General features: G+C 38.8%; 1 protein-coding gene across 43 annotated transcripts in view; it reads right to left on the reverse strand.

Moving 5' to 3' along the window:
- The window catches only part of ank2b (ankyrin 2b, neuronal), a 150,553-nt gene that overhangs the window by 37,506 nt on the left and 85,793 nt on the right, over nt 1-27,254 (reverse strand). For 24 of the 43 annotated variants that reach the window (XM_084108689.1, XM_084108692.1, XM_084108693.1 and 21 more), the window contains 22 exons: nt 24,817-24,915; nt 23,287-23,385; nt 22,535-22,633; nt 21,725-21,922; nt 21,549-21,647; nt 20,698-20,796; nt 19,842-19,940; nt 18,722-18,919; nt 17,387-17,485; nt 15,057-15,158; nt 14,329-14,526; nt 12,598-12,696; nt 12,411-12,509; nt 12,146-12,244; nt 11,955-12,053; nt 11,736-11,808; nt 11,471-11,524; nt 8,971-9,112; nt 8,050-8,137; nt 6,279-6,382; nt 5,895-5,930; nt 3,554-3,778 (listed from right to left, as the gene is read on the reverse strand). In XM_084108689.1, coding sequence (XP_083964815.1) covers nt 3,554-3,778; nt 5,895-5,930; nt 6,279-6,382; nt 8,050-8,137; nt 8,971-9,112; nt 11,471-11,524; nt 11,736-11,808; nt 11,955-12,053; nt 12,146-12,244; nt 12,411-12,509; nt 12,598-12,696; nt 14,329-14,526; nt 15,057-15,158; nt 17,387-17,485; nt 18,722-18,919; nt 19,842-19,940; nt 20,698-20,796; nt 21,549-21,647; nt 21,725-21,922; nt 22,535-22,633; nt 23,287-23,385; nt 24,817-24,915 — 2,507 coding nt within the window. Of the gene's footprint in view, nt 1-3,553; nt 3,779-5,894; nt 5,931-6,278; nt 6,383-8,049; nt 8,138-8,970; nt 9,113-9,933; nt 9,979-11,470; nt 11,525-11,735; nt 11,809-11,954; nt 12,054-12,145; nt 12,245-12,410; nt 12,510-12,597; nt 12,697-14,328; nt 14,527-15,056; nt 15,159-17,386; nt 17,486-18,721; nt 18,920-19,841; nt 19,941-20,697; nt 20,797-21,548; nt 21,648-21,724; nt 21,923-22,534; nt 22,634-23,286; nt 23,386-24,816; nt 24,916-27,254 lie in introns of all 43 variants that reach the window. The other 19 variants (XM_084108702.1, XM_084108701.1, XM_084108697.1 and 16 more) reach the window with 6 other exon arrangements.

Below are 27,254 nucleotides of genomic sequence, written 5' to 3' on the forward strand. Positions count from 1 at the left end.
ACTTTCTTTTTTCGGATGTAGATAAATAAAGACTTTTTATCTCCGTGAGTCCATTTAATGCAAGTGTCAGGGACCCCCAAAGTTCAAAGAGCCAAACAAAGAAACCCCAGCTAATGAATCAATGTCTTCTTCATAACAAGTGTGTGTAAGAAAAATAATAATATTTGAAACTTTTTAAACCATAATCCATCGCTTCCGATCAACTGTCATACACACATTCATGAATTTATACTTTATGTAAACATCAGTCAAGTCAAGTCGACTTAATTTATATAGAGCTTTATACAACACAGATTGTTGCAAACCCAAACTCCATCAGGTGACAGAATGGAAAGTAGAAAGTTGTTGTAAAAGTAATGCCAGAAATTGGTGTTGTATGGATTACCATCGTGTTTGCTTTGTATGGTTTTTGATGTGTCAACTTTGAGGGTTCCATCCAACGCATTATATGGACTCACAGAGATGGACTATTTTAAAAAAATCTTTATTTGTGTAGATCTGAAGAAAGAACCTCATCTAGGATGGTATGAGGGTGAGTAAATGATGAAGAAAATGGGTGGAGTAACCCTTTCAGAGAACACAATTTGTGCCTTGGATCACACGACTACAACACTGTGGTTATAACAGGTCGTGCCCCAATGGTGCATGTTGGGCCGCTCATTTTGGAGTTAGATTGTACATTCTCCCATTACGTGTTTCGGGGCGAGAACAGTCCAACTGTGCATTTTAAACGGCAGTTTTTCTGTTCGTGCTCTGAACACCGATGCCCATGAGCACAGGAGTTGAGCCTTGGTTCTCACAACTGTCATGGTTACAGCAGGGTGTGCCAGTCGACTGTATTCTTCAGTTTTTGAGATTTCAGGGTCCTGTTCAGGAAGGTCTGTAGCAGAATAAGGGACAGAATGATTCTATGCCCCTCATATCTCACAGGTTTATTGGCGACATGGATATTTTTCAATCTGCTCAATGTCAGGCAATGGTATAGCCTAATATGGGCCTTAGTGGTCACTTAAGGCGGGCGTACACGGTGCGATTTGTGCTGTTTAATTTTTAATTTTTAATTTGCTGTCCCCATTGCCAAATCATACACAACCACGTCACAGGCTAGATCGATGGGGCTATACTGCGCATACACTGTCTCACACACACACACACACACACACACACACACACACACACATCTACACACACACACACATCTCACAACCTCCCAAGTGTCTGAACTCGCACCGTGAACCAAAGCCCTCATATTCAGGCTTCAGCCATTAAACACCTCTCTCACCTCATTAGGTGACTTCTGCAGAATTTGCGTTGTTGGGTTATTTGAACCTTAAAGAAGAGCATTTTGGTGCTGCCCACCTCATTTCAACATAAGTCGGAGCACAATGGTTGGTTGCTCCAATTTTATGACACCAACAAAGAACGGTGGTTGATGCTCAATAAAGGGATTTACATGCTGCTGAACTTCACTCTGGAACACAGAAAGTTCCTCAGGTTTGCATTTGGGGGCAAAGTTGACCAATTCAGGGTTCTTCCTTTCAGCCTGACCTTAGCACCTCCTACCTTCACAAAATACATAGATGCTGCTCAGGCTCCATTGCGACTCCAAGGGCGAATGTGTCTTGAATTTCCACAGTGAGCACATTGATAAAATTTCATTCATTGGAACGTTTACTGTGCATGGCTATTCTTAAGTAGCTAACCGCTGATTTTACATCAGTTGTACACTCGCTATTGGGGTGCATTATGGGATTGAATGAGTGAACTCGATAATGTCCACTATGGTTTCAGACACCACTACAAAGGGCTGTCCACCTCAAATAGTGCACTATATATAGGGGCGATTTTGTACACAGTCCTGGACTTGCACTATAAGGACTTTATGTAGATTACCATTCATCAGCTGTTAGTCAGAAAGGGAAAAACATATTAAATCAATTAAAGAAAGGTTCTTTTTTGAGGGTGCAATGAACTTCCCTGCAAGCCATTAAGCCAAAAAAAACAGGTGGTACAGCCTTGTTAGATACAGAAAAGCAGAAGCAGCATCAGTCATTTTGACAGGAGGCGAGTAATAAAGGCAGCAAAGAACAAATGTAGACAAACGTACATTACTCCATTAAAGCCATGTTAGAGGTAAAAAAAGTGTCACCGTAAACCAGTGGTGTAAAACTCCGCTCCTGGAAGGCCACAGTCCTGCAGAGTTTTGCTCTAACCCAGCTCCAACACACTTGATTAGCTGAATCCGGTTGGATTAGGGTTGATGATAAACTCTGCAGGACTGTGGCCCGTTGCACCCGTCAGTAAAACTTTTGCATAGTCCCAGGTCTCTGATTTGTTCTTTTAAGCTGGCTAATCAATCTCTCTTTCCTATCTATGCAACCTTATATATATATATATATATATATATATATATATATATATATATATATATATATATATATATAATATATATATTTCCTTCCTGACCTGGTCCAACTCAGTACTGTGTGCCATGAGGGTTTTCTTTACTCCTCCTCCTCCCCAGCACCACCTGTCTAGATCTGCTACGGGAGTTCTCCTGTACTTCACCTTGTATCCCAATCCTTGTAAATCTGAGTGCGTTTCAGCAGTACGCTTCACTTCAATTGTTCCTACACTCCATTCTTACATAACATTTTGTTTGTTTAATTAAAAGAGGAATTGTATACACCAAAGCTAAAATGGAAAAAAACATAAATTTCAAGATATTATCACAATAAGATATGCTTGAGGGAAACAGTGATCTTTTTACAAGGTATAGGACTTTACAGTTCACTAAATCTAACAAAAGTTTACAAAGTTCATGGCTTTAAAGGGGGTATATGTAAGCATTTTACATGTAGTAATCACTTTTTATTGCCAATGTGTGAACAGCTTTAACGAAACTTAAAAAAATTAGACCTTCCCCGACTTCCTAGGTTGTCGGGACGTTTTTGCCTCGAAAATCAAAATGATGTGACGTTTAAACTCCCGAGAGCTTCTCTTCAGTTCAGTGACACTAAAACTGTTTGGAAACAGTATATCACTGCAAAGGTATTTCCAACTTCTTTTTACTTCTAAGCAAGAACATGAACTTCGCCGTGACGTGAGTATATCTAAGTTTTGAATCATGTTCAGAATTCTACATATAGCCCCTTTAAATATACTTTGTTTGAGGGGTATAGTTAGAAGTGATGATTCTAGCATGTTTGCTGAAATCCCACTTTTGATTAGGTAAATTACCCAGCCCGAAATTTCACTTAAAACTAGCAAAGAATGATGGGTGGTTTAACGTGTAAGTCAGACAGTCCCTTCATATATAAATGGGCGAATTTGGTACAGGTTTATACTTGTACACAAGAATTATTCCAGCGTAATCCAGAGCACCGAACTACTCCAGCATTGTCCATTGACGAAAAGTCAATAATTCAAATTTTCAATATAAAAAAGATCAATATGTTCATTATGAGTTTAAACAGTGATGAGGCACTGAAAGCATACTTTCTGTCCAGATTTCACTATCCAAATAAACCATACCATACCAACGGCTGCTTACCCAAGGAACTGAGCTCCAGAGGGTCCGACCTCGATCAGCCTGCTAGCTAGACCGTCTCCCTCGACCATGGGGGGCATGCTCGCCAGTCGGTGTCTTTTGACCAGTCTACATGTGACTCGAGTCGGGGCGCTGCACTTCCGCGGTGGAATGAGAAGCCGTAGACCATTGTGACGACATCCTCGCATGGCACCGCCTCGGGCGTCCACCATGAAGCTGACTAAGAAGCTGCATTGAGGACGCACAAAGTTAAAATGCACTTGAAAAAGTGATACCATCTTAAGATCAAGGAAGAGTAAAAAAAAATGCATGTCATGGAATCACACCGTGTTCACATACTGTTTTAATGCTATAGCCGAATGTTCAATAGAGCTGTTCTCATTTACATTCAGAAAACCGATCGAGTTTGATATAGTGGCTCGCTACATGTTAGCCAGCAGTCCAAAAAGTCACTAGATTTGTCAGTAGTTGCTTTTTTTGAAAATAAGTCAATAAAGGGGAGTGCAAGAAATCTAGTGACAGAGTCGCTAAATTGACAACACTGAACAGACAGATACATGTAATCTAATCATTATAATTTAATTGTGACTAAAATGTCAAAAAGCAGTAACTATGGGGCTGTTTACACGACAACATAAACATAAAACTTTTTATGCGTTTTGGCCGTTCGTTTTTGGGCGCCTGAAAACGCAAACTTTTGAAAACAGGTTTCAAAGTGCAAGTTTTTGAAAACGGTCTCCGTGTAAACAACAAAAACGCGAATCTCTGAAGACGATGACGTCATGCACGTGTATTATGTGTTCAGTGTATAGTGTTTCATCGCCATCTAATGGCCTGGCAGCAGAATACAGTGTTTTTAGTCGTTTTCCCGGATCTGTGTAAATGGGGATCGTTTTGACAATGGTGTCCTCTAAACTCACAGGAAAAGCGTCTCCGTTTTAAGCATATCGTTGTGGTGTAAACGTACCTTGAGTCTGTTTTGGTTCTTTGAATTTAGATTCTTTGTCTGTTTAGTCCCTGTGTCCTTAGTTTCTATGGTTACTTATTATGTTTTTTTATTAGTCCCACCTGTGCCTTGTTTTATCCCTCAATAATACAGATTATTATTATGATCTTTTTATGTTTCGTTTTTTTGGTGTATTTATAGTAATTGTTTTGAGTCACAGTATATTGAGAAAAGGTATTTTGTATCCCACGGCAAACAAACAAAATATTACGTGATAAGTAATGGATAAAATATAACAGAAGAGAAATTAATTTTAAGGTTTTACATTATGTAATCATTTGAATCAAGTTAATGTAAACGAGTCAACTACATTAAACAAATGCAACTGAAAAATACTATAATCTCCATGATCATAAATACATAGTATCAAATTATTAATTCCATGAATTCAATATTTATAAATAAGTATTCGTAAATGAGTATGTCAATAAGGTTGTTCATATGTAAATAATTTAAATATTAGATGCTGTCAAAATATCAGTATTGTACATTTTGTTGTCTATTGTGTATGCAAATTTAGATAACTGTATGTGTGGTAGAACCATACATGCATACGAATACCCATAAGATCACACTGGATATTCAAATGCATCAACATCATCAAAACAACATATCTCACAGTTTGATTTTCATGCAAACACACACAACACCTGCACAGATTGTCTGGAAATATGGTTTAGAGATACAACCCTGGCTGGACACACAACATGCATGGAAAAAGTGTCATGTTCATGTAATTCTAATGTGAATATAATGTAAATGTTGCACAGTAATTACAATACTGAAAGTACTTATGCAACTGCTTCTTATGCTGGTGCACTGTTATGGTAATGTACATATTTCTATTTCAGTAATTATACGGCTTAAGTAAAGACACAAATTATCCTGATCTTAAACATATACTTAAGTGGTAGTTAATAAAATTTTCAATTGATAATTTATTTTGTTATATAGTTTGTTAGATGAGTTTTGTCAGTTACAAAATCCTTGACTGAAAAAACAACAACATAAAAATAAAGAAAAAAAAACAACAAATATTGTGTTAGTCTCCAAGATGAGTTTGTGAAATGAAGAACAACATTCAGATGACTTCAAACTTGCAGTGCCTTTTGGCATCTTTAGGGTCCTTTGATACAGTTATTTTATAATATTCTACACCTAAATCTAAAAGTCAAATATGTTAATGCAATAAGCCTGGTGTATATATATTACATATAGAATTTGATCACAAATTGTAATATTCCAAGAGGCATAGCAAGAAGACACCAAACTAAGTGACCCTTGTGCACACTGAATGAAGCAGAGGTCAGAGGTCAAATGACACGTCACGCTAGTCACCTGCTATTGTCATGGTCATGACATGGAGAACAACGGCTGAAGACCAAAAATACCATCCATCAGAGAGAAAAGTCAGAAAGAGAGAATGAAGTTTGAAAAACAGAGGAACTTACAGTAATGATCATAAAGCAACTTTGCATTTGCAAGGCCGTCAAACTGTAGGTTTCTGGTTGTTAAAGATTTGTGCAGAATATGTATGCATATTTAGTTAAAAACCTTAGGCAATACCAGGAACAAATATTCAACTGTGATTTAAAAGAACTGATAAATCGTTCACAATAAGATCAGTAACGTATAAAGAAAGTGGATTTTGATTCCATGTTGACTGTAAATACAAAGCGCTTCAGTATCTGTATGTGTGATTTAAAGAGGAGTTTTTCATACCCAGAATGAGCAGGACTGGAGGAAAGTGCAATATTGTCCAGGTTTTCCATGTCCCAGCTCAATCTGTACGAGTCCTGCTCATTTTCTCTCGCGAGAGAAGACACCTGGAGTGGAAGAAGCATCTCTGTTAAACTGGGCAAGAACTCAGCGTGATACAGACATGATTCACAATTCAAGAAGCCAGAATACTTTCTTAATTTTTATTTAAAGGAAAACGCCGACTTTTTGGGACTTTAGCTTATTCCCCGTATCCCCCAGAGTTAGATAAGTCCACACACACCCTTCTCCTCTGCGTGCGTGCCGTAACTCTGTCTGACGTACCCACCGCTAGCCTAGCTTAGCACAAAGACTGGAGGTAAATGGCTCCAGCTAGCATACTGCTCCCAATACGTGACAAAATAACGCCAACATTTTCCTATTTACATGTTGTGATGTGTATAGTATATTCTACGGAGTGATTTACTCCAACTCTGAGCGAACTCTCTGCTCCTCACCACGGGGCGTCTCAGGTGCTGCGAGCAAATCACTCCGCCCAAGAAGCAGTGCTTCGCCTTCTGAGAATATAGTTCCCAGTATGTATACGGTTAGAAGATGGCTGTGTCTCATGTGACCTTGTTATTTGTACACGCTGTGACTATACACATCACAACATGTAAATAGGAAAATGTTGGCGTTATTTTGTCACTTATTGGGAGCAGTATGCTAGCTGGAGCTGTTTACCTCCAGTCTTTGTGCTAAGCTAGGCTAGCGGTGGGTGCGTCAGACAGAGTTACAGCACGCACGGAGATGAGAAGGGTGTGTGTGGACTTATCCAACTCTGGGGGATACGGGGAATAAGCTAAAGTCCCAAAAAGTCGGCATGTTCCTTTAAAATAAACTCCTCTCCGAGCTGATTTGCGATGGAAAAAGAGAGAAGAATTAGTTTGGTAAAAGGCGGATTCAAATTCGAGTCAAAAACGAACATCACAGGTTTCTTCTGTCATTTTGTCTAGACCAATCAGGCACTGGTGGGCGGAGTCAGTGTAAACAGCCTCTGCCGACAAGGCGGGAATTTTGCAATTGGTGTAAATAGACACTCTGTATGTTAAATTGCTTTAGAAACTCTGATACGGTAGAGTATAACGCTCTAACTAAGCATTATGTTGTACAACTTATGTAGCCCGGCCCCTTTTCAGCGCTGCACTCGTTGTCTTTCTGTATTTCCACAGCGATCTTACGTATTTATGAGTGAACTGCCCGTTTTAAAATCTTCCCGGTCTACTGACATTTGTTAAGACATCTGCTTTAAACATTACAATGCTAGTGATAACTTTCGTTAACTCTACATTAAGTATAATCCTCTAACTGAGCATTAAGTTATAATGCTTAATTCTTCATTATATGTTATAGTATGACTGTAGGTGCATCCCAATTCACATACTTATGCACTATTCTATGTTCACACTGACAATTCCTAATAGAAAAAGTGTAATTTAAATACTCGGATGATGCACTTTATTAAATGAAACAACGAAGTGTGGAATGTTGGACACTTCATGCACTCGACTGTCTTTAATGAGCTTTAATTATGAATCATCTTCAGACTCAACGACTCTGTGAATGACAAAATCATACACACTACACTGTTGAGCACATAGTGTATAGTGCGTCATTTGGGACACAACTTATAACTTTGAATTCCTTTCTTTTGTACTCAATTTTATGACTTTTAAAAACAGTTATTTGTATTATAAAGCCCTCATATGAAAACACTCAAAATTCTCAACTTCACCTGATGACTGTACATCATTTCCTCCACCATCCCATAATGATTTGCAGGATAGTAGCTTTGATGAGTGGGTGTGTAAGACCTGTCCAAACTAAAGGAAAATACCATCATTACTGAGGAAAATCCATCCAGAGTTCCCAAAATACACTGTATTAGAATTATAACACTGGCTCATCATAAAGACTCACTGATACTGATTTCTCACATACCTTTGTAAGCGACTATGTCAGCGTTAGCAGAAAGAAGAATAAGTGGAATACAATTAAATGTATACATTTCAATTTAAAATGTAAAGCGTGGAATATAGTCAAACCAAATATTATACAGACACCAGACATAATTTTTTATATATTTTTTTTACTAGTGTGATCAGGACACTATAGTTCATTAATGTAAGTGAGGAGAGAAAAATAAAGTAAACTGTGACATATTATACCCAAAGATTCTTCATACAGTGACTACCAGTAAAAATGATAAAGATTTGGGACCAAAAATGATTCAGACACTTTGACCTGATCATGTTTTGCTGAAGTGTGTTTTCTTTAATTGCTAATGCTCTTTTTACACACAGACTGAACAAAATGAAGCATTGCTTGGTGATTGGTTGAGCTAAACTGGTATTATCTAATTGTGTAGTTAAATTTAACAGCTGACAGATATTCAACATAATTCATGTGTGAGACAGTCTAACAGAAGGATGGACAAAACCAGTCAAATATCAACTGAGTTCATAACTCTGAGTCATATTTTATTACCACTTTCTAAATTATAGCGAATATAAACTGTGATAATGTGAGAAATGTTGAAGGTGTCTGAATAAATGCAGGATTGAATGTACACTAAGGAACTGTAGGTGATCTGAAAAACATGGTATGCTTAGTGAAAGTTCAACATGTTTAATATCAAGTCTCCAAACTAACGTACCTGTCGGATCGGCCTCCCTCTAAACTGAAGCGCAGGTAGTTCATGCCGTCCAGGTATTGGCCAGGCAGAGAGTCGTCTCCTAACTCTCTCAAATCTTCAGCTCTCAGATATTCTCCACCGTCACCTGTCATGGTGTCATCACCTGATGACACACACACCATCTTATTACTGTAACGCATTGACAAGCATTTTCATTATAAATGAGTCACTAGTTCAAAAACATGAGAGACCTTGAGAGAAAACACCTGAGAAGCATCATAAACGCACACATAAACGCAAAGAGATTCTCCGTTTTTTCCATTTCCACTTGTTAAAGGTGCAGTGTGTAATTTTTAGCGGCATCTAGTGGTGAGGTTGTGAATTGCACCCAACAGAAGTTACGGTGGCCGACAGGAAGTGATGTCGTCGTCTGAGACAGCAGAGAGTAGGCTTTTTACAAAGATAAATTAAGAAATGTTTACTTCATTATTCAGTATAACAACGTTATTGCGAATATTATTGTAACTTGTTCATCATTGTGTCAGTGTTTTATTCACTGACTTTAGCTCGCTTCTTATCATGAAGAACAACATAGTGAAGAAACGCGTTTGTCCGCTCAGGGCCACCGTAGAAACATGTCGATGTAAGCGGACCCGCGGTGTGTGTAGAGAGAAATGCCTCATTCTAAGCTAATAAAAACATAACGGTTCATTAATAAGGTCTTTATTCACCACTGAAAACATAGTTATGTATATAATATTGCATTTCTGTCAACAGATCCTCCTAAATATTACACACTGCACCTTTAAGATATCAGCAAAGCCTCTATGGTTTAGTCCCACAGCATCTAGTGTCCAGTGCAGCAGTTCTAGCGCATTAAAGTCAAGGATAAGCTAATGAAGCAGTGGTGGAGTCTGGCCAGCGGGGGCAGCGTCTCTAGCGTGTGCTGTGAGTTAATGAGCTGACGATTAATGCAAGACATACTGTAGACCGACACTGGCGTTTGGCTTTCGGTTGCGTATTGGCTGCCTAGAGTGTGGAACAATGGGGAAAAAAATAAGTTGAGGTAGCTAAAACTAAAAAGTAATAAAAACTATATAGACATATTTAAATAAATAAAAAAGAAACAATAAAATTACAAAAACTTTCAAATTAAAACAGAAAATATAAAAGTAAAGTATTAACAAAAACTATAATAGTATATCAATGATACTAAAAATGTTAAATGACACAAATATACTTAATGCATTTAATGTCTTTGTTGCTGACCTTCGATGATCCAAATCAACCATTCAAATGAGCAACAATGACTTTAGATAAACATCAGACTCAGATTTGTGTTTCATTCTTTTGTTTTCATTGCTGAAGTAAGAGTGTTGAACTTTATTATTCTTCTGCGTTCACAGCTGAAAGGTTTGTTTAAGCGGCGCCCTCTATTGTACAGGAGTAAATATGCATTTCCTTCAGTCTGAGGATTATTAATTTCACTTCTGGTGTGAAAGGGCCTTTACATGTGACAAAAAATATAACTATTTTTGTTATATAAAAAAACAAACAAACAAGCCCAGCCCAGGTGAGAAAAAGTAACTCAAAAGTAACATAAGGTATTACTTTCCATAAAAAGAAACTAAAGCAGTTATTGTAATGCATTACTTTTAAAAGTAACTTTGCCCAACACTGCAAAATAATTACTAGACAGACTTATACAAATATTCCAATATTTGGCATACTACTAAAACCTATTGACTGCACTACAATTCCAATTTACAATAGCAAAGTTAAATAAATAATTTAAATCATATCATTGTGTTTCATTCCAAAAAAAAAATCAACCACTGTAAAGGTTAGTCAGTCATTTAGTAAACTGCATTTAAATGTAACCAATCCCATCATGCCATGCACACTTCTTCCATATCCTCGCTGTCGGACGGAAACCTCGTATCTCCATGTATCGTCTCTTTTCATAAAATCATTACTGGGTTTTGCAAATCTCTAACCAATGGAAGTATTAAAAAGAGAATGTGACTGAACCTCATAACTCCATTGGCTCCTCAGACTGTCAGTCAAACTTCATAACTCCGCCCACATTTTGCAGCGTTTCTTCTTGTTTGCAATGCAATGGTTAATAAAGAACTGGTTGTTTGAGTGAGAACAGTGTTTTCTTCACTCAAGAAACACTATTTGAGGAGCGGAGAGTGTCTCAGTTTAGCATTTAATGTCGAATCACAGCCAGGACTGTATAATGACAGACAAATCATGACCTCGTAACTCTATTTGAGCTTGATTTTGGTAATATGTTGATAATATAACGACATATGCAAGTGTCTGAGCACACATAAAGCCACAATATCAACTATGACAACACAGTGTTTAATCATTAAAAAAAATACTGTGTTTTTTCCATGAAAAGTATTGGTTTTGGACATACGAGGTTTCCACCCCTATTATTAACATCATTAAAACCAAGATCATTTATAAAGTTTGAGAAGTCATTACAGCACACCAATCCACGCTTTGTCACCTTCAAAATCAATAGAGTCATCAGACATTGCTCCATCATCTATCTGTCTGGGAACTGTGGGAAACTCCATGTTAATACACACAATTAACCCGATTACAGCAGAATCACAAGAGAAAACTAATCAGACGAGCCAATATACTAGAAGAGATCATCCTGGATTCACTGACTGATTGAATGATTGATTGATTGATTGATGGATATAAATTGGATATGACTGAATAAAGCAGCTTAATAAAGCAATAAAGTAATAGTTTGTCACACTCACCCTCTTCGTCAGACACTTCGAGAACTTCTGTCATGGTCTCTGGCACATTTAGCTTGTGTTTCTCTGTCACCGTCTGTGAAGAAGCAGATTCTTTAAGTACAGTGAAACACACAGTGTGTATTGATGTGTAGGACCGATGTGTGTGTGTTCTCAGGACAGTGAAACACACAGTGTGTATTGATGTGTAGGACCGATGTGTGTGTTCTCAGGTGAACTTGCCGTTGTTGTAGTGATGATTTCTTCGGTCACGACTCTCAGTGTGTCGACCACAGAGATGTAACCCAGACGCTGAGCGATCGCAAGAGCCGTGTTTCCATTCTACAGTCAGGACATGAAGACAATCACTAGATTAGACAACGAGTGTGTGTGTGTGTGTGTGTGTGTGTGTGTGTGTGTATATATTCACTCACCACAGTGATGGCATTGGGTTTTGCTCCATACTGTAGTAAGATGTTAATTATGTGTGTGTTTCCTTGTTGTGCCGCCTGATGTAGAGGCGTATAACCATTCTGACAAGAAGACAAATGTTAGATTTTACAATAAGCCTATGACACATTGCTATATTATATATATATATATATATATATATATATATATATATAATACTCATTTTGTATTTTAATACAAAACTGTCTTCATAATATTAATATAAAAAATGAATAGATTAAGAAATACCTTTGTTTTAGCATTGACACTTGCTTCACTCTTCAACAGAAAATTAACTATCTTAGTATTTCCATAGTGACAGGCGACAATAAGAGGCGTGTATCCCAACTGCAATCAGATCATATCGTCACGTCAGTGAAATGATTTAAAAAAGCCTGTAAAAGCCTTGTTTTGGGGTGTAAAACGCTCTTCTTACTTTGGTTTGTTGGTCGAGGACGGCACCGTGTTTAACTAAGATCTCGCCAACACCGACTTTGTCTTCTTGGGCAGCGAGATGAAGAGATGTGAGTCCGCTCTGAGAAAACATGAACCAACCAAACCAGATATTTGCTGGAGTTCAGCATCATTAAAAGAAGAGCTTAATAACAGTCTTGGCTTTGGTTATCAGGGTCCCATAACACATAAAACACATTGATCAGAACCAGCACAATAAACATGCTCCTCTATTTCTGTCATACCCCCAAATCATGAGTTTAGGGTCAAATTCAACGGATGATTGGCTCTTAATAGATATAAACGGATTACATGTCCTTTCCTTTTCATTGCTTTCTGTCATTGTTATTTCTTGTAGTTTTGTCATTGATAGGCGACACACGGTCCGTGTCCTGGTTAAAACTGCGTATTTCCCCGGATTTAAACATTCTTAGAAACATTTGGGATAATGTAAGTACACAAATCAACTAAATATATAATACTGTTCTAGTGGATTTTGGATATTGTGATCCAAAAATCTTATATAGTGTGCCTTTAAGGTTGGCTGCATTGACAGTTTAGCTTTCTTGTTTTTTCCCCTCTTCACATTAATGTTAGTCTCTGCTATAACATTATCTGTTCATAAGATTGGTATCGGAAAAAGTATTGTTCAGGAACCGGTAAGTCTAAAAGGCACATGGTCAATCCACTTTTGCTAGTTTAACGACGGGAAAAATGGTTGGCGCTCCCGGCGCTGGTCTAAAAGGGTCGTCTCTATTCTCTTCTTGAGTAATGGGTGTGTTTTGGGCGTAACATGCAATAAACCAATCAGAGTCTCATCTCCCATTCCCTTTAAAAGCCAGTTGCGCTCGAGCCATGACGGATTCGCTATTTACATGACGGAATTTGCAAGCGGAAAAACTGAACGCTTCTCTAACGAAGAAACGGATCTGCTCATGAGTGAGATTAAAGCTGTCTGTGTGTGTGTGAGGTTAAAGCGCAAGCAGACCATCTACGGGACAAAATGTAGTGCGTTGTGGACCCGCCTATAGGCGCACATTACTAACGCGCTCTTTAAATAACAAAAAAATACTGCGCCATTGACTTTAGAGCAGGTTTCAGTCAGTCAACGGCTCAGTCTATTTCAGTTCCTCAAAATAGCAATGCTCCATCAATGCTCCTGAACACACACTCGTTCTCAGACCAGCAGCTCATGGGTCACAAATGGGAACAAATGCATTTGCTATTTAAACAACGTGGCACAGGACGTGAAAATGAAAACTGCGTCGGGCTGAAACTATCTAAACACACTAGCATCGCGCCTGCCGCTGCATTGCACAGTACGATAGGATAGGACCCTCTGTCTATAAAGCTGCGTTACCACCGAAATTACCCGGAACAATTTGTCCCAATTTTCCCCCAGACCTGTTGCTGTCTGTGTTTCCATGGCAATCTAAAGTACCGTGAAGATTAGGCAAATACTGTAGTCCAGTGACGTAGGACTGCGTGCTACTTTCCAGTTCCCGCTGGATTTCATCCTCTGAATATAAGCGTAATAAAGCCTGAACCTCGTCATCGGTCCATCTGTCGTATTTTTTTCCAACTCCATTGTTGATTTGAATAGCAAACAACTCTTACTGCACGCACAGTGGTTAAAATGAAATGCTGCGTGTCGTCAACCAATCAAAATGCGGCATGAACTCAACCATGAACTGTTTAGAAGTAGCATTTTCACCTTGGTGGTGGCGTTGACGTGCGCTCCTCGCTGCAGGAGCAGAGCTGCCATCTCACTGTGTCCCTCCTGAGAGGCCAGATGAAGCGGGTTCACCCCCTGCTTGGTCTGGATGTTGGTCTCGGCTCCGTACTGCAGGAGAGTAGTGGCGATTTCCATCTGATTCTTCTTAGCCGCGATATGAAGAGGAGTGTATCCATTCTACATGAAGACACAAGAGCACAGTTAGGCTGGTGTGACTATTCCTATCATACATGTTTTATTAAAGGTGCAGTGTGTAATTTTTAGCGGCATCTAGTGGTGATGTTGTGAATTGCACCCAACAGAAGTTACGACAGCAGAGAGTAGCCAGTTAAGCAATGAGGTTTCTTTACAAAGATATTTGGTTTACTTAATTATTCAGTAAAACAATATGTTTTTGCGAATATTATTGTTACTTGTTCATCATTGTGTCAGTATTTTAATCGTTGACTTTAGCTAGATCTTTGCACGAAGAACAACATAGTAACGAAACGTGTTTGTCCGTTTAGGGCCACTGTAGAAACATGTTGATGTAAGGGGACCCGCAGTGTGTGTAGATAGAAATGCCTCATTCTATGGTAATAAATACAAAACGGTTCATTATGTAAGGTCTTTATTCACCACTGAAAACATAGTTATGTATATAATATAGCATTTCTGTCAACAGATCCTCCTAAATATTACACAATGCACCTTTCAGATCTTCTTACCTTGGCCGTGGCATGAGGAGACGCTCCTTTATCCAACAGCAAGAGCGCCACCTTCTGGTTATCATAGTGCGCAGCGACATGTAGAGGAGTGAGGCCGTTCTGCTGGGATGAGGGTCAGTGCAACATGATTACAGGTGTTAGCGTGGCAAAAGCATTAAATCAAACCCAACGAAACATCTGATGAAAAAGCAATGTTATCAGGGATTGTTAGAGCGCGTTTAGTTTAAAGGTTATCATCTATATTAGAGTGCAAGTTTTAGAGCAAACTGGCTCCTTATTAAAGAAAAGAGGAAGAAAACAATGTTGTTTCCTTTTCATAACAGAATGTTATCAGTAAGTGAAACCATGCTTACCAGAACTCTTGCAGTCAACATAGCCTCAATGTATTTCTTTTAAACAACATTGCAAAAATTAGGCTAAATTATGTCTTTATCTTAAATATACAACAGTGTTTTAAAACCCTCATCCTTCACACGGGTCATTTTGACCCGAAATTTATTTTTGAAAATACACACACAAATAAATTGAATGGATTCGAGGAGTTTTGTGGTTGAAATTTAAAAAAAGTAACAAATCCTTCCCTCACGGGTCAATTTGACCCCCTTAGGAATGAATGGAATGCGAGGAATGCTTCAGTTCACATAGAAAAACCTAAAAATGCTCAAAATTCTCAGTAAAAGTGCTAAAACTTTACCAAAAAACTATTTTATAATGTCTACATGTGTATCTGAATGCACACTGAACCGAACTGACTTTAGGACCCAGAGGAACAGCTCGTTTGCTCCATATACAGCTATAAGGCCATCTAGTGGCAAGAGTTATGAAATATCACGTTATATTATTTTGTTTCCACAAGAGGTCAGCAAAGACACCCAATGTATTATATTTTAAGCTGAATTAAAAGGTTTATACATGAAATTGTGAGTTATTTTGAATTTAAGCTGAAAGAATGTGAGGAATGTGCTTAAATTACTATTTATTTGTTTATTTATTATTTATTGATCAAATCTAGTAATTTAAATGTAAATAAAATAAAAAAATCTCCAAAACAACTGCATTAAAAAAATTGAAAAAATATGATCAAAATTAAATAAAATAAGCTTTCTGGACAAATAAAAAAGTATTATTTTAAAGCTTCGGCTCATTTTGACCTGTGAATGAAGGATGTGTCCAGAACGCGAGTGAAGGATGTGTGGATGTGTAACAGAAGGCGAGTGAAGGATGTGTTACAGAACGTGAGTGAAGGATGTGTGGATGTGTAACAGAAGGCGAGTGAAGGATGTGTAACAGAAGGCGAGTGAAGGATGTGTAACAGAACGCGAATGAAGGATGTGTTACAGAACGCGAGTGAAGGATGTGTTACAGAACGCGAGTGAAGGATGTGTGGATGTGTAACAGAAGGCGAGTGAAGGATGTGTAACAGAACGCGAGTGAAGGATGTGTAACAGAACGCGAGTGAAGGATGTGTTACAGAACGCGAGTGAAGGATGTGTTACAGAACGCGAGTGAAGGATGTGTGAATGTGTAACAGAACGCGAGTGAAGGATGTGTTACAGAACGCGAGTGAAGGATGTGTTACAGAACGCGAGTGAAGGATGTGTAACAGAACGCGAGTGAAGGATGTGTAACAGAACGCGAGTGAAGGATGTGTTACAGAACGCGAGTGAAGGATGTGTAACAGAACGCGAGTGAAGGATGTGTTACAGAAGGCGAGTGAAGGATGTGTTACAGAAGGCGAGTGAAGGATGTGTTACAGAAGGCGAGTGAAGGATGTGTAACAGAACGCGAGTGAAGGATGTGTTACAGAACGCGAGTGAAGGATGTTACAGAACGCGAGTGAAGGATGTGTAACAGAACGCGAGTGAAGGATGTGTTACAGAACGCGAGTGAAGGATGTTACAGAACGCGAGTGAAGGATGTGTTACAGAAGGCGAGTGAAGGATGTGTTACAGAAGGCGAGTGAAGGATGTGTTACAGAAGGCGAGTGAAGGATGTGTAACAGAACGCGAGTGAAGGATGTGTTACAGAACGCGAGTGAAGGATGTGTAACAGAACGCGAGTGAAGGATGTGTTACAGAAGGCGAGTGAAGGATGTGTTACAGAACGCGAGTGAAGGATGTGTGAATGTGTAACAGAACGCGAGTGAAGGATGTGTTACAGAACGCGAGTGAAGGATGTGTAACAGAACGCGAGTGAAGGATGTGTAACGGAACGCAAGTGAAGGATGTGTAACAGAACGCGAGTGAATGTGTAACGGAACACGAGTGAAGGATGTGTAACAGAACGCGAGTGAAGGATGAGGGTTAAAAGTGATTGCGGGTTCAGTCTACCTTCCCAGAAGAGTCCGGTGGAGCCCGTCGCTGCAGGAGGAGTTTGGCCACATCCAGGCTGCCGTATTTTGACGCCACATGTAAAGGCGTGAACCCTTTCTGTAGATGTTTAAATGCAGAACACATAAATCAACTAATCATCGTCAAACACGCTAATCTAACTGGGTGTACATGTCATTATACACCATACAAATGTATGGGCAATAACTTCTTTTCTTTTTTCTTATAACAAACAAATTTGCAACAAAATATTCTGGGTGGTTTAAAACGCTGGCATGGAAAGAGTTAAACTGCCCACTGTTCTTTAGAATAAATCCTGCAGAGTCTTTGGTCTTCCAGCATCTTCTACATATTTGACCCAACAGTGACTGTGTGATTTTAAGATCAATCTTGTCAGGGTTCTGTCACTTCTGTCTAGTGTATTTCTTGGTTTTGTGACAGAGCCCTAACACTGTTTTGTCATGTCTTTGTGTGGGCGTGCGGCTTCTAGCGTTCTCGAGCCGTGCGCTCTCTTGTCTGTGTGCCTTGATTCATATGCGGGCCGTGGTGTTTGGATCCCGGCACATCGGTTACACATCACTAGTTTGGTTTTGGTTCTGTGTCGGGATTTGGACATTCATGCTCCGCGTGTTTGTATTCCGTCGTTAGCGCTCAGGATGAGCTTTCGCTCGTTCTCCTGCGCTCTGTCTTGTCGTGTGAGCGTGAGGTTTCGAGTTCGCTCGGATCATACGCTCTTCTGTCCGCGTGTGTTGTTGTGTTCTGTGTAGCACGCGGTTTGTGTTTACATCGGCCGTGTGCTTTCATGTCTTGTTCTGTCTTGTGTTGTGTAGCACACAGCTTGTTTTACACTGGCTGTGTGCTTTCATGTTGGCATGTTTTGTGTGAACACGTGGCTTATGAGTGTTCGCATTAGCTGCGTGTTCATGTCTCCTTCGCTGTGAGCACATGACTTGTGATTTGTTTTACTGGCCATGTGCTCTCCTGTCGATTGTCTAACCCCACTCATCTTGTTTCCTGATTATTGATTCATTTGCCCCACCTGTCCTCCCTCATTACCTGCCTTGTTTACTCCCTATTTATTCTCCTTGTGTTTTCAGTCAAGTCAAGTCAAGTCATCGGGGTAGTTTTTGGTTGTATTTTGTTTTATTTTTATTATTAATAAAAGCCTTAATTTCCCTGCAGTTGAGTCCTCGCTTCATCCCTCACCCACATTAGGGACGAGAAAGGGACTCAATACACAACTATTCCAAAAGATGCAATCATTCATTGATGCTCAGATAGATGTCTAGGTGTCTACAGTGGTCTTTTCTCCAGTTAAATCTTGCATGAACTGACCTTGGTGGCGAGAGAGTGTGAAGCGCCGGCCTCCAACAGCACCGTAGTGACGTCCAGATGGCCCTCGCGCGCCGCGATGTGAAGCGGGGTGTAACCATTCGAGGTCGCCGCGTCGGGATGAGCCATGTGTTGCAGGAGCAGCTGCACGATCTCAGTCTTTCCCAGACGAGACGCGATGTGAAGCGGAGTCTGATCCTCCTGACGGGTGAGATGGGATCAGATTTTCTGCTTTCAAAAATGCTTAGGTAAAGTTTGAGTACATGTTCGGGATGATGTACATCCAGCCGGTTGTTATCTCAGAATAAACCCGACAGGGTGATCAGGATCAGGTCTTCATCAGCCTGAAGGGTTTATTCTGAGATCACACACACACACATACACACACACCTGAAAGGTTTATTCTGAGATCACTCACACACACACACACACACACACACACACACGAAGGGGGTTTATTCTGAGATAACAACCGGCTGGATGCACATTATCCCACTTATTACATGGATACTTGCCACACAAGTGAACAATTATACTTATGTATATAGAGTCAAAATATTTTATTAGCTCTTTAAACGCAAAGCTTCCGCAGAGAGAGCAGTTTCAGCGGCAAGATCAAACTAGACGGACATTTAAGAGATACGGTTTACAGTCATAACACTTATTACACAGCATTTCGTCACATACATAATTAACAAAACAAGCATTTGTGATTAAAAAAGTATATAAATGTTTTTTGTTATAAAATGAGCGATGGTTTGTCTAGATAAGGCTTTTATTACTCGGCTGGGATCTGCACTGAAACTGACATTTGGACCTTCAACCCGTTGGACCCCATTGAAGTCACTATATGGAGAAAAATCCTGGAATGTTTTCATCAAAAACCTTCATTTCTTTTCGACTGAAGAAAGAAAGACGTGAATATCTTGGATGACGTGGGGGAGAGTAAATTATCAGGAAATGTTAATTCTGAAGTGAACGACTCCTTTAAAAGCTTCTCATGACACTGTAATGCAGATGTAACACCTATACTGGTAACTCCACCCCTGTAATATGACAGAAGGATTGCACTCTCTCTATATTAAGTGAACACATGCAGTGTTAAAGCATGCCTTGGTCTTACCCTTGCTCTGGCGTCCACCATCGCTCCATTCCTCAGCAGACAGCGAACAACTTCCATCTGTCCAGCTCGAGCTGCCATGTGCAAAGCCGTCTCTCCACGCTGGCACAGAAAACACAACTCTTTGTTTTGAATATATGTTTTGAATGGCTGAATATAATAAAATACCCTTCACTTATAAAGGCATTTCTAGAATGCTTTGCATCAAGCTTAAATTTATTTCAGTACACTGATGCATTGAGTTTTATTTACTTTATTATTATTTTAAAATGTATTAATTTACCTAATATTTGTGTGTACTATGCATTTAGGGCCAGATTTACTAAACGGGTCAAATTAGCGTGAGAGCGCAATCCCATAAAAGCGCAGATAGGAGTTCTGAGTGTGATCTACTGACGACACACACATTAATGAACACAGACGCAGCGGATCATTTCCATAACGACCAACACAATCTCCGAGCGCCATGTGTTGACGAGAAATTGACGAGCGCAAACCTTAGTAAATCACCTAGCATGATTCATTTAAACACTCTTCCTCCATAAATACTGCGTCTGAAAGGGAAACTCCTACAAATGCATATGCAATAAGATCATCCGCAAAAATAACCCTGTCCTCGCCTTTCAGCGCTTATTTCTCACTGCGTGTCTTTGGTAAATCCTGACAGTAGCTGGCGCAAGCTGTGAGTAAATCTGGCTCTTAATGTTTATTAGAGGATTGAGCTGTTAGGTTAACAACATGCAAACAGTAAACTCTATTACAAGCTGATTCTATTCGTGTGGAGTGCTGAGTTCCTGCCTATATAGAAAACTCCAGATTGGTCAGTTAAGGTCACATGACCGACTCAGTGTTTACTCACGATGTTGCTGACATCAGGGGAAGCTCCGTTCTGCAGTAGCAGAAGAACAATGTTGAGGTGACCCATGAAAGCCGCCACATGGATCGGTGTGAGACCAGACTAGAGAGAGAGAGAGAGAAGAAATTAGTCTAATTATCTAATTATCAGTACGTCTGATGAATAGCTTTCTGAAGAATCAAAACGCTATGAGAGTTCAATCAACTGGAATGTTTCTATACGGGCTTCTGTCAATCATTACACCTGCGGATGAACCTATGAAAGGGAACTGTATGGAATTACTTTTGTGCCAATAATAATGGAACTAATGAAAATATAAATTGAAACTGAATAAAATAGCTCACATCCACACATGTAAACACAACACTGACGTCTTCACATCCAGGTCAAGAAGCTGTCAATCAAAAACTCAGTAGCCAATGAGAACACACTGCTGTTAGCCCCGCCCCCGCGAGAGATATGTGCCAGAATGGCGGACGAAAACTCAGGGAGCGTGAACGAAAAGTTCAGAAGCGTAAATGAAAACTCTGGAAGCGCATTTGTAAGTTCAGATCAGCGAAAGAAAGATGAGAAAACAGTTGGGTATTAAAAACAAGTCAAAAATTTTGCCTGCAATGTTTTTTGTTTTTTTTGTTTCAAAGATATTTTATTCAATATATTTTCATTAGTTTCTTGAAAAGTTACGTTCATTATTATTGGCACAGAAGTAATTCCACAGCACTGCAGATGGATTGCTAAACGGATTCTATGCAGGCTTAATGAAGATTCTGGCAAATCACAGAACTACACCGATAACTAAAACCGTTGTGCTAAAACGCTGTTCTTCTGTGGAGTGTGTGTTTCTGTGCTCGTACCTCAGTGATGGCTTGAATGAACGCTCCATACTTGATCAAGAGCTCCATCACTTTGACTCTGTTCTTCTTACAGGCGATGTGTAGAGGAGTGAAACCGTTCTGAAAAGATACAAGGTGAAAGATTATAAAAAGCTTTATAGAGGACACAAGCCTCACAGTAACCAGAACGCGTGTACCAATGCTCGAGCATTCGGGTTGGCTCTCTTGTCCAGTAGTAGTTTGGTCACTCGGTAGTGTCCACAGTGGGCGGCAACATGGAGAGCGGTCAGGTAGTCCAGCGTGACATCATCAACAGGCGCCTTGTGCTGGAGCAGGTGTTTGACACACTCCACATGATCACCCTGCGCTGCCATGTGGAGCGGAGATAAACCGTTCTACACAGGTAAAACAGGGGGAATGGGCAGAAAAAGAAAGAAAGAGAGAAATCACTGTATCGTTGATCTTGCGAACACTAAACTGAACTCTCTTTCACGTCTTCTTGCGCTTGAGCCGACAAATTCACACTGTTACAGTATGTAAAAAAAATAGCGAGTATCCTGGTAAACATAGTCGATTATGTCTAAAGTGAACATAAACAGTTGACTTGCATGTGTGTCAGTTTCAGGGAGAGAAATCACTTTATCATTGATCTGGGGTTTGAACCTTGAAACTTTAAGAAGAGAGAAAAGTAAACTGTTGTTGGAAAGCGTTAGGGAACATTATAATATAAAGAAACCAGGTCCTAAAACACTCACCAAGCGCCATATGCGAGTAGAAATCAGCGTTGGCGAGTATATGCTAACATTTTTAAATGTAAAAAGCATCCGAAGACAGCGTGCGAATACTAAACTGAGCTCTCTTTCACGTCTTCTTGCGCTTGAGCGGACAAGTTCACACTAAGTTATGTCCAAAAATAGTTAGTATAGTTCGTTTGCAGAGTTTATATTTATTATGATCTTATATTAAAAGATTATGTAAAAGACTACCTAAATGATGTAAAAGTGTACCTTGGTCCTGGCCAGCATAGGCGCTCCTCTCTCCAACAAGAGCTCCACTGCGGTGTCGTGTCCACTTCTCGCTGCGCAGTGTAGAGGAGTGAGGCCATCCTGCAACACACACACACACACACACACACCTTCAGGTCGCTTCAGTCATTTCATTACAAAGCACTTTGGGACTTTAAACACCTCACACAAACATATGCTATATCATATACACACTCAACCACAGTCTCTCTCCTGTGTCTCTTATACTCTGCAGTCATTATTGATCATAGCACGGAAAAAACACTGCTGGAGTCAGAAACAGCAGAGTGTGAGGTGTGTGTGTGTGTGTGTGTGTGTGTGTGTGTGTGGGATGATGCATCAGACACTGCAGGAGAGAGACTGCAGAAGAAAGGCATAGAACACAGCCAGATGGACTCCACACTGCAGTCAAAATCTGAACAACAACACAGCCGGTCATAGCTTTAATCAGAACACACATACACACACACACACACACACACACACACACACACACACACACACACAAACATACAAACACACATGAACACGCAAACACACTCACACACACACACACACACACACACACACAAACATACAAACATACAAACACACATGAACACGCAAACACACACACACACACACACACACACACACACACAGTGTTCCCCTGCTCTTCCTCTCTCATGTCTGACTGCTAACCGCCTCGATTATGCGTATATGTACAAAACTATAAAAATAAAGTTATTACTGACCCTTGTTTTGGCATCAATCTGAGCCCCTCTGTCCAACAGCAGAAGAACCATATTAGTGTTTCCTCTTTTGGATGCAACATGTAGTGGCGTGATCCCATTCTGTTTAGAAAAAATAAAAAATAAAAACAATATTATTAAATACAAATTATATACGATTAAATTAAAAACTTTGATGTTGGCTTGACAAAGCCTTGTCCGAAAGTTTGAAATAACTGAAATTGTTTGAAGATTTTACTCAAACGAGTCAATAAAATGTTATTAACATGTTCTAAGAAGTTTTAGCAAGTTGTTAGCATATTTTCACACATTATTAACATGTTTAATAATCTGTTATAACCTGTTTAACATGATTCACACATTGATAACATGTTTTAGCATGTTGCTAACATAATTTAACACATTGCTAGCATGTTTTAACATGATACTAGCCTGATTTAACACATTGCTAGCATGTTTTAACATGTTGCTAACATGATTTAACACATTGCTAGCACGTTTTAACATGTTGCTAACATGATTTAACACATTTCTAGCACATTTTAACATGTTGCTAAAATGATTTAGCACATGTTAGCTTTATTTAACACATTGCTAACATGTTTTTAGCATGATTTAACACATTGCTTGCATATTTTAGCATGTTGTTAACATGATTTAACATGCTGATAGCATGTTAGCATGTTTTAGCACTATTTAACATTGCGTGCATGTTTTAGCATGTTGTTAACGTAATTTAGCATGTTGATATAATGTTTCTATGATTTCACACATGGCTAGCATGTTTTAACTTGTTGCTAGCATTATTTAGCACATTGTTCTATGTTTCAATGTTTCTAACATGAACCACATATACCACATACCAACACAATGTGTTTTAACATGTTGTCAGTTTGATTTAATGCATTGCTAGCATGTTTTTAGCATTATTTAACAATTACTTGCATGTTTTAGCATGTTGTTAGCATTATTTAGCATTTTGAAAGCCTGTTTCTATGATTTCACACATGGCTAGAATAATTTAGCACATTGTTAATATGTTTCTAACATGATGTACCACATTGCTAACGTGTTTTAACACATTGTTTTAGAATGCTGATAGCATGTTTCTATGATTTTACACATTGCGTGCATGTTTTAGCATGATTTCACACATGACTAGCATGTTTTTAGCATGATTTAACACATTACTTGCATGTTTTAGCATTTTGTTAGCATGATTTAACATGTTGAAAGCCTGTTTCTATGATTCCACACATGGTTAACATTATTTAGCACATTGTTAACATGTTTCTAACATGATGTACCACATTGTTAACGTGTTTTAACATGTTGTTAGCTTGATTTAACACATTGCTAACATGTTTTTAGCATTATTTAACACATTGCGTGCATGTTTTAGCATGTTGTTAGCGTGATTTAGCATGTTGATAGCATGTTTCTATGATTTCACACATGGCTAGCATGTTTTAACTTGTTGCTAGCATAATTTAGCACATTGTTAGCATGTTTAACATGTTTCTAAAGACGGACCCGTGCAGTGAAGTCCACGGCGGCGCCTCGATTGAGCAACAGCGTCGCCACATTCACGTTTCCATAGTGAGCGGCAATATGCAGCGGCGTGAATCCACTCTGCAAAAACAATCAAAAAAGGGGGCGGGGCACATAACAAAACACATGAGCTGTCCGTCAACATTCCTGCGATGCGTCAGAGCCACGTCATGACTTTATCTTGCTCTAATAGACTGCATTAGCATGCAGCAGTCTCAACATGAACGTATTAATGAATCTGATGAGCGCATTGTGCCTCGAAGGGGGCTATAGGCCCGTATGAAGGCTTCTGGAAAGAAACCTTGATGACTAACATATAAACACACATATAAACAGTAAGAGAGGTCAAACTCCTAGACACAGGCATGCAAACAGAAAAATATGACAAAAACGACAAATAAATGAACTCATAAGTCGTTAAAGATTAACAGAACATGAGATAAAGACAAACATTTCAGACGACATACTGTTTTAATACAATGAAGAAAAAAGGGATAATCATAATCAAAGAAGAAGAACACCAAAGGAAACATAAAAAGTGCAGTATATAGATCATATCCGTAATAAAATCATGTCTGGACTATAAGAAGGTAAAGATTGTAGAGGAGTTTGAATATGTGAAATTCTTGCCTTACCTTCCCATTCTGAAAGTCACGGTCCGATTTAATGTGAAAACATCATTTACAAAAGTGTGAAGAATATATTGACTGTGTGACACGTTCAAAGCTGGTGCAAAATCAAATATGCGATGCAGCATGCCGTGCAGTGGATTATTTACATTAAAACCTTACGTATAATTCATAAACAAATAGAAATCTGAGAGCGCTCATAATTTTAAAGACGACTCACTATCTTAAACTTGATTTTGAATATACTTTTATAATATTGCATTGTGCAGTTAGCATTGTCTATGACAATTATTCCATCAATATTTAATATCTATAAAATGCATAATCATATCTAAACATCATAATACATGATAATGCTACAACAGTTTAAGAACATTATCTGTTGGATGTATGGATGTTGGAATCCATCTTAACGCATTTTAGCACAGGCAATATTATTAAAGAGCTTAATGCAATCACACTAATGCATGCTGGGAGTCAAAGGCAGATTCATGCCACTTGACCTTTACAGTAATGAAATAAATGCGCATGTGACTGGCTTCTCTAGGCTTGTGTGTGTTTCAATAGGCAGCAAGCAAAGCCAATATAGGACAGTGTCGTGTTGTGCACTGATTAATCTATTTTTCAACATAACTTTATAGGGGCTATATGTAGAATTCAGAAACGCTTGTTATTAGCGACACCGGTGGCCATTAAGCGAACTGCATTGCACTCGTAAGAGACTGAGCGTGATTCAAAGCCCCAATATACTATCTTTTTATTCTTTGCTTAGGGGTAAAAATAAGTTTGAAATATGGGACCAGCGGTTTACTGTTAATACTAGCGGGGAAAAATCTATTCATATATGAATAGCAATTCTATCTTCTAACGATTTGAATCGATTCACAAATTTCAAAAATCGATTTTCTAAAGTGTTACACTTATTTAACTTCACACTTCTTTAATGTAATCAAAATTAAAATACACTTTCTGCCTTGCTTTATTACAGAAGACTGTGTGTAATGATTGTAGTCCGCTTAAAGGACATGTGTGTATTGGGTTGACTAAAATGGGAAGAAAAACTAAATAAATTTCAAGGTTCACATTTAATTCAGTAGGATTTTTTTTCTTCTTCTAGACCTATTAAAATGTCTACCGCAGTCAAAAAAGAAAAGTAACACAAAACAGTAAACTTCAATCAAATCTATGCACATATCGAATCAAAATTTGATTTAAAATCGAGAATTGTTTTTGAATCGACTCATGACCTCAAGAATCGATTTGAATTGAATCGTGAGGTACCAAAAGATTCCCACCGCTAGTTAATACCGCTGGTCATTTATTTCGAACAGTGTTCGTTAACAATGTTAATATAGAACAGACTATAGTTTGAATGAATCCCTTTTCTTTGCATGACACTGACATTACAGTAAAGAATGGCTCTTCTGGTGTTTTCCTGAACATTGTATAAGCATTAGTTTCATGTGTCGTTGAAGGGAAGAGAGGCTTTAGATTATCCAGGCAAAAACTTTCAAGTCCTTCACATAAAAATAGGTTTAGGTCTACAGGCTTTCATAGACAACCCAGGAAGTCAGGGAAGGTCTCGTTTTCAAAGTTTCGTTAAAAGCTGTTCACACATCGGCATTAAAAAAAAGCGATTAATACATGCAAATTCTTACATATAGCCCCTTTAAGACAATGGACATAAAAAAATAAAAAATAAAAATAATTATATACATATATATATATATATATATATATATATATACATACATATATCTTTGATATTTGCATGTAGCACTTACAAACTAC

This window comes from Abramis brama (genome assembly GCF_963993115.1).
Source record: "Abramis brama genome assembly, chromosome: 3".
In the NCBI taxonomy this organism is placed as follows: domain Eukaryota; kingdom Metazoa; phylum Chordata; class Actinopteri; order Cypriniformes; family Leuciscidae; genus Abramis; species Abramis brama.